This window comes from Oryzias melastigma, linkage group LG16 (assembly GCF_002922805.2).
Source record: "Oryzias melastigma strain HK-1 linkage group LG16, ASM292280v2, whole genome shotgun sequence".
Taxonomy (NCBI): Eukaryota; Metazoa; Chordata; class Actinopteri; order Beloniformes; family Adrianichthyidae; genus Oryzias; species Oryzias melastigma.
In genome coordinates this window covers 21,030,143-21,044,332 of record NC_050527.1, presented here as the reverse complement: position 1 = coordinate 21,044,332, position 14,190 = coordinate 21,030,143, and the positions used below count along the sequence as shown (strand labels likewise).

Here is a 14,190-nt window from a genome sequence, read left to right as displayed (position 1 = left end):
AACTTTTATTTCCATTAAAAGACTTGGAATCCTTTTGTTCCTAAGACACTGCCCTGTCGTTATTTGTATAGATATCCAACTTCATATTTAGATCTGATGTATCTAATGTGTTTCTTTAAAGTGCTCCTTTAAATTTTGTGAGCAGTATATATTATAATATAATTGTACACATACACCGTCAAATTAAACTGGTTGGACATTTGCAGACTCTCTAATGGCGCCCTCCAGTGGTGATTCCCTTCAGGCTCGCCAGACGTCACTGGTTCTGGGCGGCGCTATACTCCACGCCGTGGCTCCGTGCTGGAAGCAGACTGCTATAGGCCTGCTAACGCGCTGTTGGAGGTAACGCCGGCGGCGCGCTGCTACCGGGATCATGTTTGTGGCTCGTAGTATCGCGGCGGATCACAAAGATCTAATTCACGATGTGTCGTACGACTTTCACGGCCGGAGAATGGCGACTTGCTCCAGTGACCAGAGTGTGAAGGTAAGCTAACGTTAGCCTCGGAGCTCGCGCCCACTGTCCTCTGCTGTGAACTGTTCCCGGGCTGCCGGGCGACCATGTGTCACATTCTGAGCTCTCTGTGTTTTTCTAAGGTTTGGGACAAAAGCGAGAGTGGAGACTGGCACTGCACAGCCAGCTGGAAGGTAAAATCTCTCCATCCTCACGCTGAACTCCAGCTTTTGAAAACTCAGATGCTGGTCAGATGTGAGCATCCTCCTGGTTTCTCTGCAGACGCACAGCGGCTCCGTGTGGAGAGTGACCTGGGCTCATCCAGAGTTCGGGCAGGTTCTGGCCTCCTGCTCCTTTGACAGAACCGCTGCGGTGTGGGAGGAGATTGTAGGAGAGTCCAACGACAAGCAGAGAGGCTTGAGCCACTGGGTCAGTCAGTGCTGGAAGTATGGCTGCCACGATTAGTCGACTAATTGACTATTATAATAGTCGACTAGTCGTTACTTTATGCATTTTATATATTCTGCTTACACCCCAAAACCGGCTGGCTAGATCCGATTAGCCATGATTAGTCGACTAATTGACGACTAATCAACTATTAAAATAGTGGACGACTAATTTAATAGTCGATTAGTTGTTACTTTATATTATATGGAGTCAGAGTCTAGTAAAGTTGAAAGTTATAATGGCATTCTGGTAGCTTTTTAGACTATTTTGGGATTTATTAAGGTTTTTTAAGGCTATTTTGGAACTGATATTTCAGCTGCATGCTAGCTATTTTGTCTAATTTAGATTTGTTTTGTTGTTGTTGCTATTTTAGAGTTTAAATAATATTTCAGCTACATTCTAGGTGTTTGGCTGACTTTGCTTTCTTCTGGTTTTTTTAGGCTAATTTGGCATTAAGCTAATATTTTAGCTGGCTATTAGCATCAGTGATATCAGCTTCAGCTTTTCAGCTATCAATTTCAGCATCTTCAGCTATCAGGACTAGCATCTTCCGTAGCCACATTCAGCTTACAGCATTCTCTCTAGCTTTATCACAGGTAATGCTATCTATCTAGTTTTTCGTTAGTTTAAAGCTAATGATTGTTAAGTTGTGTGTTTTACATCCAGTTTGCCCATGACCTGATTAGCCGACTAATCAGAAGAAATAATGGTGATTCGTCGACTATTAATATGGTTTGTGGCAGCAGTAGCTGGAAGCAACAACCTGCAGAAGTTCTGGTCATTTGACTGTTTGTTGCTGCTCCATTCCAGATTAAGAGGACAACACTTGTGGACAGCAGGACATCAGTGACCGATGTGAAGTTTGCTCCTAAACACATGGGTCTGATGCTGACCACCTGCTCCGCCGACGGTGTGGTGAGGATCTACGAAGCTCCTGATGTGATGAACCTGAGTCAGTGGTCGCTGCAACACGAGATCTCATGCAAGCTCAGCTGCAGCTGCATTTCTTGGAACCCCTCCAGGTTATTTAGCTTTTTACGGATTCTGCTTCATGTTCTGGTTAGACCGGATGTTCAGTTCTGGAGAAGTTCCCTCACTGCTCCGTGTTTGGAAAGCTGGGCTGAGTCAGAGTTAGCAATTTGATTTATTTATTTACACACATAAGGAGGACATAAAAATACGAGCAAAATAAAAACACAAAAAGTTAAATCATGTGATGGTGTGTTACAGAAGCCCATCTGTCAAAAAATAAAATTAAATACAGTAAGTAAACGAAAAAGAACTAGATTGAATAATCTAAAGCAAAAAGATAAACAACTCTAACAAAACAATTTCAAATCAAATTGATTTTATAAAAATTAAATTAGTAAACTCCAGTTTTATACCTTGAGATCATAATCTTTTTTAGGCTATTTTTATTGAAATTTTGACTAAAAGACTCGAGCTTTTTTAATAATTTGTTGCCACGATAACGAGAAAAAAAACTTAACTTCTGACTTATGGATTGGGGAGGAGGACTATCTATCCTTGTCTGGTACCATAAGTAGATTATTTTATTTAATGAAATAGTTTTAGAAATTGTTGCAATACTTGTCCTGATTGATCAGTAGAGAAAATGTAAGTATCTCATAAATATTGATATCATAAATGTTTAACAACTGTAATTGTGAAAATTTGGTTCACTGGGTGCATCATAAACACAATTTGTGGCCAAAAAAAAAACAAATACCTTTTGCAAAATACCATTTTTTTCTAGATAAGTAGGACAAGTACTTACCACACTAAATTGCAATATAGTGATGCCACAAACCATTATTTTAATAATTGACTAATCACCGATTATTTTTTCCGATTGGTCGACTAATCAGGTCATGAGCAAACTGGATGTAAAGCACACATCTTAACCATCATTAGTTTAAACAAAAAAAATATCCTATATCAAAATATCCTAAAAAACAAAAAAAAGCCTAAATTAGACAATAGCTAGCATGTAGCTGAAATATTAGCTAAACTCCAAAATAGCCTAAAAACCTTAATAAATGCAAAAATAGTCCAAAAAAGCTGACATAATACCATTATAAACTTTTAACTTTACTACACTATCACTCCAAATAATATAAAGTAACGACTAATCGACTATTAGATTAGTCATCGACTATTTTAATAGTCGATTAGTCGTTGATTAGTTTACTAATCGTGACAGCCCTTTTGCAATAAGAGATATATGGATAAATTAGGGAATAGTACAATAATAAAAATGTACATAATCTTTTATTCTTCTAATGATGCCCAGAGATTTTGTAATTTTATTGCAGACTACACCAATGTGATTTTTTCCAAATGTCAGCAATGTCGTTCTCAGTTTTCACCATTTCACACAAGCGAAGACCGCTGCTTGATGACAGGACAGAGTGAATGCAGGAGCCGCTGATTTCTGCTGAGTCATCTTATCCCATCGTTCTCTCTCAGCTCGCGGGCTCACCCTTCCATGTTTGCCGTGGGCAGTGATGACAGCAACGTGGCGTACGGGGGGAAGGTTCAGATCTACGAGTATAACGAAAACACACGGTGAGCGTGTTCAGCACCCAGCAGGGCAGACGGAGACGGAGCAGACTCCTCACACTTCCTGTTTCTTCTAAAGGAAATACGGCAAAGTGGAGACGCTGATGACCGTCACCGACGCAGTCCACGACATCGCATTCGCTCCAAACCTGGGAAGATCTTTCCATGTTCTCGCTATTGCAACAAAAGATGTCAGAATATTCAAGCTCGCTCCCATGAGGTGATGTATTGTTCATCGTCACGGTGACTGAGCCTAACCAAAGTTGAACAAAACGTATAACTTGGTTCTCTGGAACAGGAAGGAGAGCTCCAGTACAGGACCAAGCAAGTTTGAGGTGCAGATTGTGGCGCAGTTCGACCATCACAATTCCCAGGTGTGGCGTGTCAGCTGGAACATCACAAGCACCCTGCTGGCTTCATCCGGGGACGACGGCTGTGTGCGACTATGGAAAGGTAAGAAGCTGCTCCACCTTCAGCATTCTTGCTGCTCAGCAGGAACAGGGACGGCGGCTGAACCTGCACCTCAATCTGTCAGTGGTGGAGCGACCGTTTTCTAAAGCAGCTGGATGTATTGAGATTCACAAATACGCGATTTAAGGAAAACATTTTATTTTTTTGAGTTTCAGAATGTCTAGTGCTGTGTTCACACCAAGCGTGATTCGCGCCATAGATTTGCATCTTACACTTAGGGCTGGGCGATATGGAATTTTCAGAAAAAATATGGAATTTTTTCTTTTTGCAGAAAATGGCAATGCATTCTGGGAGAATGCATTTGTTGAAAATGCAAATGATTTGTTGAAAATGCAAAATGAGTTTGCAAAATGTTAAATTTGCTGAAAGACTGAAAATTTAGTTAAAGAGCTATGAAAGAGTGTTAAAGTTGACCTATATTTCTGAAAAGTTTGTAGTAACATTGCTTTAAAATCCCTGATACATGCCAGTTTTGCAAGCATATTTATTGTGTTGCCAAAATATGAGCTCAACTACAAATTAGCCCAAAAAACCTCAGTAGATGCCAAACTAGCCAAAAGAGCTAGCACATTGCTTAATTACTAGCTAAACTCCAAATAGCGTAAAATTCCTCAGTAAACTAAATTAGTCAAAAACGTTAGCATGTTGCTAAAACAGAAACTAAATTCTAAATTGGTCTAAAAAAACAGTATATAGAAAATTAGCCATAAGCTTTAGCATGTTGCTAAAATCTTAGCTAAATTCCCAATCTTTTAAAAATTACTATAAAAGATGAAAACATAGGTCATGAATATATTTAAATTTGTTGCTAATCTACTTTAAAATTCTTAAATTTGAAGACTTCCTCATTCATTTTCTTTAGGGCATATTTTGCTTAATATTTTAAAAACTCTAAAGTTTATGAATACCAAAAATACAAGCAGTAATGTCCTGAATGAGCTGAACGTTTTGATACAAAAATTGCTGAAATCACTGAAAGTGTATGTTTTTCATGTTCTGAAAAACATACGGAAAGGCAGAGGAGAATCACTTTTAAATGAGGTTAGCATCTGAAACGAGGAACTATTTTTCAAAAAAGATAAAGTTTTGGTCTCACTGACTCAAATATAAAACATTTTTCGGTGGTGAACACTCTCAACTTTACTACACTTTGACTCCATATAATATAAAGTAATCGTAGCAGCCCTAGTGTATTGACACTGAAACTGGACGCCCCTGGCTTCCAAATGGTGTCCGGTGTGAACGCAGCTTTAGGTGTGTTTGAGGTGTCCGCAGTTCTCTTAACTGACCTCTGCATGAATACTCTGCAGCAAACTACATGGACAACTGGAAGTGCACCGGCATCCTGAGGGGAGATGGCAGCCCGCTGAGCGCTTCTTCAGGTCAGCCCATCAGCACCATGGTGGGCTCCTCTCTCCTCTCCCAGAATGCCTTGAATGGAATGTCAGCAGGAAGGTAGGTGGCGTGGTGCGTCTGAGGCCACACCCCCTCAGTTCAGCCTGACTGCTTCATTTGGCGTCTTACTGACCTGGAGCTGCCACTGAAACGACTGAACCTGCTGTTTGGACTCACACCGACCGCGCCTCCTGCAAAGAGCTTGGCTGTCAACATCCCTCTGTTCTGGGAGGGGTTTTTTTGTTTGTTTTTTATTATTAATGTATGGCACAAGAGGGGCCCTGTTCCCTCTGTTTAATGAAAGGGCTAATGGGCGCTCTGTTGTAGAAAGTGAAATAAAGCTCTTGCTGTCCGTTTAAAATGTGCTGCAGTTTCTTTCCAGGGGAATGTTGTTCCTCTCATGAAGACCTCAGACAGGAGCTGAGTCTCAGCATTCTGGTGCAGCTGAAGCCAAACTCATTGCTGAGCGGAGAATCTTGGATGAACCGTAATACCCATAACACTGAAATGTGAGGATGAATACAGCCACCTCCACTGAGGAAACCAAGCTCTCCTTACAGAACACGTTCTGATCCCCATCCACAAATCCCAAACCACCTTCATTCCAGTCTCTTTTGGGAACTCCTTGGGTTGTCTTGGGTCGCTATGAATGAATAGATAAAAACAGCAGATACACAAAGCAAACATCCAGAAGTTTAATGAGCTGTCTGGTGTTTGTCAGGTTGGATGTGTGGCTGTATTTGTGCTCAGGTAAATAATCATGGGCTAACGGCTGGACACCCTGGCTGTCCTTTAACCAGAATAACAGCTGTGGATGCTGCACCCCTCTGTCACATACTCACCCTGTGTCCAGTTTAGGGCTGCCACAAATGATTATTTTAATAATCGACTAATCAACTATTTTTTATGATTGGTCGACTAATCAGGTCATGTGCAAAGTGGATGTAAACCACTCATCTTAACCATCATTAGCTTTAAACTAAAAATATAGACAGATAAGATGATTATTAAACTTTTAATGAATCGTGCAGCCTCTGTCCTTCATTAGCTTTTCGCATTAAAACAAGATTAAATTAAATGAGAGACATAAATATACTTTCCATCAAACTTATTTTGATAGGTGACCTTTGACCCTACACGATCCATCAAACTCTTTTTGACAGTTGCCCTGCCCCTTGAGATGACGTAACAATTTAATATCAATTTTATATATGAAGGGTATAAAGGGTCAAAGGTCACCTGTCAAAATGAGTTTGATGGAAAGTATATTCCTGATCTCTCTAATGAGGTCTTCATCTGAAACAAGGAACTATTTTTCACTAAAGATAAAATTTTGGTCTCACTGACTCAAATAATGAAAAAAGTGCATTTTTTGGTGGTGAACTCTCACAACTTTGTTCAACTTTACTACACTCTGACTCCATATATTATAAAATAACAACTAATTGACTATTTAATTATTTGTTGACTGTTTTAATAGTCGATTAGTCTACTAATCGTGGCAGCCCTGGTCCAGTTACAGTGTCTTGAGGGTAATTTGCTGTTGTGTTGCTTGTTGCATGCAGGATTGGCAGGAGAGCTCCCTTTGCTCCTCCCCTGCGGCCGCTGACCACCTCAAAGATAGACCAGCCTCCTGCATATTACTAATGTTCTGGTGAATAGCTGTTTTCCCACAGGGTGTCATGTTGGAGACGGAAGAGTGTGAATATTTGACGTTTTACTTACTGTTATTATAAGTGCACAATAGTGGTGCCACAAACGATTATTTTAATAGTCGAAAATCACCGATTATTTTTTCCGATTAGTCGACTAATCAGGTCATGCGCAAACTGGATGTAAATCACACATCTTAACCATCATTAGCTTTAAACTAACCAAAAACTAGATATATAGCATTCCTGCGATAATGCTAGTGTGAATGCTGTAACTTGAATCTGGCCGCTGAAGAAACTGAAATTGATAGCTAAAAACGCTGAAGTTGATAGCCAGCTAAAATATTAGTTAAATTTCAAATTAGCCTAAAAAACAGAAAAATAAAGCCTTAGTTAGCCGAACAGCTAGCATGCAGCTGAAATATTAGCTGTTGTTCACCTTTCAGCTTATCCCATTCGGGGTTGTCCCAGCGAAACAGCTGCTTCGCATCAGTGATTTGGCAGAGAGTTTTTACGCCGGATGCCCTTCTTGACGCAACCCTGTATGTAAAAGGCTCGGGGGAACCCAGTTAGGCAGCAATGCACGCCCTGGGGATTGAACTGAGTACTCCAACAGCTAGCTGAAATATTAGCTAAACACCAAATTAGCCTAAAAAAGCCTTAATTTGCCAAAATAACTAGCATGTAGCTGAAACATAGCTAAACTCCAAAATAGCCTAAAAAAAAAGGCCGAAATTACCCAAAATAGGTAGTGTGTAGCTGAGATATTATAGCTAAACTCGAAAATAGCTTAAAAAAAGCCTAAATTACCCAAAATAGCTAGCATGTAGCTGAAATATTAGCTAAACTCCAAAATAGCCTAAAAAAAACTTAATAAATGCCAAAACAGTACATAAAGCTAGCAGAATACCATTATAAATTTCAACATTACTACACTCCGACTCCATATAATATAATGTAACGACTAATCGACTATTAAATTAGACTATTAAAATAGTCGATTGGTCGACTAATCGTGGCAGCCCTATTGCGCAACCACCAAATGCATGATCCTCCCCAGGTATGATTCCCTGATTGACACGTGGTCTGGTGTTAGCATAGGTGCTTCCTGGATTTTTTTAAAGAATGAAAACTTTAATTCCACTCCGCCCACCATTGCTTCCTGTTTAGTTTCTGTCACAGATGTACTTAATTTCTCCATTTAATTTGTCATTCTACTTCCTGTTTCATGTCCTTCCCTGTACACTCCTCATTTCGTTCTTCTTCCCTGTCTGTATTTGTCGACTCTGTTTCCCCTCCTGGTTTTGTCCGTCTGTTGTTGCTTTAGGTATTTCTTTCCACCTTTGGATGCTCCCAGAGCGGGCAGCAGGTTCGGTCACCTGCTGCCCCCCTCCTCCCTCATAGAGCACTGCGATGCTGAGCCGGTTTCTCAGCCTCAGCAGCAGAGTCTTCCTCACAGACACTCCTCCAGAGCTCTGCTGTCTTTAGCAGAGGCAGAAGAGCAGTGATTGTTCTCAGAGTAGGAAGAATGACTGTCATGAGCTTTGAATAAAGAACAAACTTGTTTACAAACTCTGTGCTTCAGTTTCTGACTGTGGAAGCGTTTGTGTGTGTGTGTGTGAGAGGAAGTGTCTGTCATGGAGGGAAGAGTGTCCGTGCTTTCTAAATGATCGTCCTGGTCCACTCCACCTGCATGGTGCCCAGTCACCATTGGTTCTCAGGGAATTTCTAAACTTCTGTTTGATGAAAAACTTCTCTATAAACTCCAGCTCTGACCATTCAAACAGCTTTTCTGTTATTTTCATGTTTTAAAACTTCATGTCTCAGGAAAAATACCGATTTCCTCTCTCCAAACATCTCTAGCAGAGATGCCACAATCTCAGTTTAAAACTGACCTATGGCACCATTAAACAGAAGGGTGGGGAAAGTGAATCGTTCTATCCCTCAACCTACCAGTGTTAACGTTGAAAGTGTGAAAATGTGTGTATAAGGATTTATTATAATTTATTTTACCCCAAGAGAACAGGAAAACATCAGAAATTATTATGTCACATGTGTCAAAGTTAAGGCCCAGGGGCCGGATCCGGCCCTCTGGGTAATTCTATCCGGCCCTCAAGATCATTTTATTTTATTGTTATTAATGGCCTGATGTTAACCTGTGCTTATTTTCAATTTGTATAATTTTGACAAAATACATTTTTATGGAGAGCAAAATATTGAAAGTTATTTCAGGTTTAATTTGATTTATTCTAGAATAATATTCCTGCCTTTCTATTATATATAATCATACTAAAAAGTTACAGTTTTGAAGTTTTACAAATTCATTCTGCTAGCATTTTGGTCTTGATTGCTTGAAATGAGCTATTTCTATTCTAATCTAATCTAAACTATTTTTCCATTTACTAAGATTTTTTAGGCTATTTTGGAGTTACCTAATATTTCAGCTACATCCTGTTGTGGCTAGTTTAGACTTTTTTCTGTTTTTTTTAGGCCATTTTGGAGTTCAGCTATTATCTCAGCTACATCCTAGCTGTTTTGACTAACTTGGGCTTTTTTGTTTTTGTTTTTTAGGCTATTTTTAAATTTAGCTATTTTTTTTTCAGCTATGCTAGCTTTTTTGGCCTGCAGGACAGCACAGAAGCTCTGATCCTGGCAGCACAGGAACAAGCCCTGAACACCAGAGTGATAGAGGCTCAGATCTACCACACCAGACAAGACTCAAGGTGTAGGCCGTGCAAAGAGGAAACAATGCAGCACATAACTGCAGGGTATAAGATGCTGGCTGGGAAAGCAAACATGGAGCGCCACAACAAGTAGCTGGAATAATATACAGAAAGGTCTAGAGAATATAGAATGGAAACCCCAAGGTCGAAACACCTCCGAAAGTGATAGAGAAAGCAAAAATCCTATGAAACTTCCAGATACAGACGGACAGGATGGTAATGGTGAACCAACCAGACTTTGTAGTGGTGGATAAAGAACAGAGGAAAGCCGTTGTGGTGGATGTGGTAGTACCAAGTGATGGTAACATCAAGAAGAAGGAACAAGAGAAACTGGAGAAATACCACGAACTCAAGAGGATGAAAGGGGCACATCCATATCCATTTATATATATATATATATGTATGTATGTATGTATGTATATATGAGCTGTGAATGTTGACACATTAACAAACACGCGTGATTAATAAAACAGAATGTATTTGTTAATATTTATGAATAATAATATATATAATATGTGTCTATAAATATATATATGCATATATGTGTATATATGTACATGTGTATATACACATATACACACTTTTATACTTTTTGTCTAAATAACTTGACTATGTTTGACATTTGGTTAAATAAACCGAAGTGACTAATTCCTACAGTCATGTAGCAGTGACTGATTCCTAAAATAACAGATCAGTCTGCTTGAAAGGAGCTCGCGCTGCACTTCAGTGTCTTTAGTCACGTGACTCGCCTTTCCCAAACTTTCCTCGGCGTCCAAACTGTACCAGATTGGCATTCACCCCCTCCTATCCCGGCACGCGATTTATTTCCCTTGCTCTCTCCTCAGCCAATCAAAGTGTTCTAAACTGTTGAAGTCCCGCCCATTCTTTTGACGCGGGCTTCCGGTGGTAATTGGCGCTCCTGTCTGGTTTATGTTCTTCAGTTTGAGAAGGAAAGGAGAATAAGTCGTTACAGGACTGATTGAAGAGGTTTAGAAGGAGAAACCTCGAGTCAGAGAAGACGCAGACCTTTCTCCTGCATTTCTCAACGTGAGTTTTTGAGCAAAAACCGTTTATTTGCCTTCTGAAAGTATGAACCGCTTACAAATACGGGTTTTGTTGTGGTAGTGCTGCGGAGACACTCCGCTGATCCCAAACAAAGTCTCAGCTTGTTCGGAGAAGTTCGGTTACCCTGCTCGGTTTTAGCTACTGAATCAAAATGTGGGGAGTTTTATCTCTAGTTGGCAAACAAAGTTCGGTCTTTGTGTTCCACAGACTGAGGTGGTCACGTGAAGCGAACCCCGGTACCTGCAAACGTCCCGTTAGCGGCAGTGAGTGGATGGAAGTGTCCGAGTCTGTGGAGGTGAACGCGGAGTGTTTGTGTCCACAGATGTGCTGAGCTGCTGGAACATGGCTGACGGGCTCTACCGCCTGGACGATGAAACCTTCCCCGGTTTCCTCGCTCAGTCTCTGGACGGCTCCGGCGGCCGGCCCACCCTGGGGAACGTGAGCCTGGGCACGGGTCCGGGTCTGCCCGTGGCCGCCTCCACGGTGGCTAAAGTTAGAGCGGGCTGTGGCAACAGGTGCGAGGAGGACAGATGTGGAGGCTTCCTCCCTTCTGTGTGTTTGTGTTGAACGCAGACATGTCAGAAGTTGTTCAGAAAAAGACAAATCTTTAAATTCTGCACACTTTCACAGAGGGGAAGAGGAGCTGTCGTTCCTGGAGGGCAGAGAGCTGCAGGATGCAGGCTCACATTCATCCATGGAAGATCAGCCCAAGTTCACCCTGAGCTTCAAAGATGATCTGTGAGTAGCAAACCTCCTCTTTTTTAGGGTTATGAAGGATGAGAGTTTGGAATCCTGGCAACAACCCTTAATACCTCTAATGGTGTATTCAATGTGTGTCACAGTCGAAATCCGGGGGCCGGATCCGGCTCTCTGGGTAACTATATCCGGCCCTCCAGATCATTTAAAATTATTGTTATTAATGACTCGATGTTATCTTGCGCTGTTAGGGTGTCAAACTCAATCACACAAGGGGCCAGAATCCAGAACACACCTTAGGTCGCGGCTGAACAGGATAAACATTTATTGAACACTCTAAAGATACATTTTCAAAACTTTAAAACCTTTTTTAACATAATTATGAACTCGATATATAGCATTACCTGTGATAATGCTAGTGTGAATGCTGTAAGCTGAATTTGGCCACTGAGATTGCTGAAATAATTTATTGCTGAAATCAATGAAGCTGATAGCTGAAAACGCTGAAGCAGCTAAAATTAGGGCTGTGGATCATCACTTAGGTGGCGATCCGATTCGATTCACGAATCAATATAATGTTTATTGCTATGTGTATGTCTATTTACTATATGGATTAAAATTTTAATTATTTGTATTTAATCATCATTTATACATTTATTTAGAACAGGTGATCAGAATCAAAAAACACAAAGATTCAGATAAAAAGAAACTTTGTCATTTTAAACTTTTTTTGTCAATCTTCTTGTTCAGCGGTAACATAAACAACATAAAACTGATAAAAATCACTGCTGTTTTGGATCATTTAACAGCAAAACCTGAAAATGTTCTCCACAGTTTTCTATCCTCAAAGTTCTTCAATATTTTATGTTTTAAGCATCACATATTGCTGCAGAGCGCGTATGGAAAAAAAGTCTTTTTTTTCGCAGCAGAATCAGCTGATTCACGTTGATTACATCCACCTTTCAGCAGCGCGAGGCTGTTTCTTCAGAATAAGCTGGAGTTTTGTTAATTACGTCAAATGTTGAAGAGTTGTTATAACCAAAAGAAAGTAAACACTGGAGCTAAAGCTCCGATGTTAAAGCTAATTCATTGTTTCAGAAAAAAGTAGATTCTACACTTAGAAATACATGTGTTTTTATTCACTAGTGAAAGAAGAAAGAGGATGTAGGAAAACCAAAGTCATAATTCTCATGATTCTTGCATTTAAATTAAAATAAATGTGCTGCAGCTGAAGGATCTGATGAAACAGAATGGGTTTTATTTTAAAAAGGAACTTGTCTGTGCTGCTGTCAAGAGAAATAAGTTAAATTTGTTATAAATAGAAAAACTCAGTTGTAGAGAACATTTCAAAGCTATATTTTATAAATAAATGGGTTAATGACCTCTAAAACAAAGTGTCTTTTTCTAACTTTGAGGTGAGACTTTGAGGCTCTCACTGAGTCTCAGTCCATAAAAACCAGGACCAAATGGCTCTTCTACCAAAAAAAGTTTTAAAATTAGATAAATTGGTAATCCATCTAGGAAAATACCATTTAGATTGAGACACCGTCAGTTTTTGTATTTATTTTTTTTAGTTTCATATAAAAATGACCCGGTCCATCACACATGATTATTCTGATGTGGAAAAACAACATTGGGCTGAACTTTATCAAACTAAACCGTGAATGGATTTGATATTCATTCTTGTTAATTCGTTTCTACACATTTAATTTACACTTGATTATCTTGAAGAAATAGAAGGACTCTGGAAAACTTGACCTGCACTGTTCAGTACCAGGTATTTGTCTCGGAATCAATTGTGTGTCATCATCAAATGCAGTTGGCATCAAATTTATGACCCGTACAGCGTCTTTGTTTTAACATGCGTCAAAGTTTCTTCTTGCTGGTTTTCCAAAAGTCTGTTACCCTGAAGCTCCCGCCGCATGTGGGAGGAGCTTGCGTCAAAAACGTTTTGTCATGGAGGACTCTGATTCTGAGAGGTTTATCTATTTTGAGGAGCTGAATAAAAGCATTGGTGCACATGTCCATGTCTGGGTTCGGAGTGCCCGGTGAGGAGCATTGGCTGTCCTGGGCCTCACCTGCACATGTACCACAGATAATGATTATTTGAAATATTTAAATGTTCTCACAGTTAGTTTCAATACCAATGTTTATACAAAAAAAATAATGAAAGTTTAATTTGGATGGGGGATATCTAATAAAACATTATTTTTCTCAGAGTTTTTGTAGATTTGGTCTCCAGAGATGTTAATGTAATCAGAAACTACATTTTTATGTTCAAAGATGTGAGGGTCTATTTATCCTTTCAAGTACTTTATATATGTTCTCAAATATATATTTTAAAGCTTTTCAAAAAGGTAATTTTAGGCTTTTATCTTCTTGTTTTTTCCTCCCACTTTTTATTAATCCGAACCGTGAGTTTGTGATCTTACACCCCAACTATAAATGATACGGTCAATATGAATTGAACCATTGTTCAAATGAATCATTGCACCCCTAATCTTATAGATCACTCAACCCAAAAACATATAAAAAATTACAACAACCTAAACACAATTAAAAAAAAAAAGGAACGGATAAAAACGAGATATTTCAGAAAACAGAAGTAATCTCCAGAAATTAAAATGAAGTGTTAAAAATAACAACACAAAAAGAAACCGTATAAGCTTCAGGTACTATGGGACATCCTGATTGGATGATGATGTTTGACTTTTGATGTTGGAGTTTT

At 39.5% G+C, this 14,190-nt stretch overlaps 2 protein-coding genes across 2 annotated transcripts in view; both read left to right on the top strand.

The window, feature by feature from the left end:
- Positions 1 to 241: 241 nt before the first annotated feature.
- Positions 242 to 8,550, top strand: seh1l (SEH1-like (S. cerevisiae)). Its single transcript, XM_024268241.2, has 9 exons — positions 242 to 484; positions 595 to 645; positions 734 to 880; positions 1,709 to 1,920; positions 3,368 to 3,466; positions 3,540 to 3,680; positions 3,759 to 3,913; positions 5,242 to 5,386; positions 8,306 to 8,550. Exons 1-9 carry the CDS (start codon positions 374 to 376, stop codon positions 8,484 to 8,486), a joined length of 1,242 nt encoding a protein of 413 aa, XP_024124009.1. The 5' UTR covers positions 242 to 373; the 3' UTR covers positions 8,487 to 8,550.
- Positions 8,551 to 10,570: 2,020 nt separating this feature from the next.
- cep192 (centrosomal protein 192) overlaps positions 10,571 to 14,190 on the top strand; it is a 45,114-nt gene continuing 41,494 nt past the window's right edge. The window contains exons 1-3 of the mRNA XM_024268056.2: positions 10,571 to 10,748; positions 10,974 to 11,281; positions 11,397 to 11,504. Of these exons, the coding sequence (XP_024123824.1) occupies positions 11,109 to 11,281; positions 11,397 to 11,504 (281 nt within the window). The 5' untranslated portion in view covers positions 10,571 to 10,748; positions 10,974 to 11,108. The remainder of the gene's footprint in view (positions 10,749 to 10,973; positions 11,282 to 11,396; positions 11,505 to 14,190) is intronic.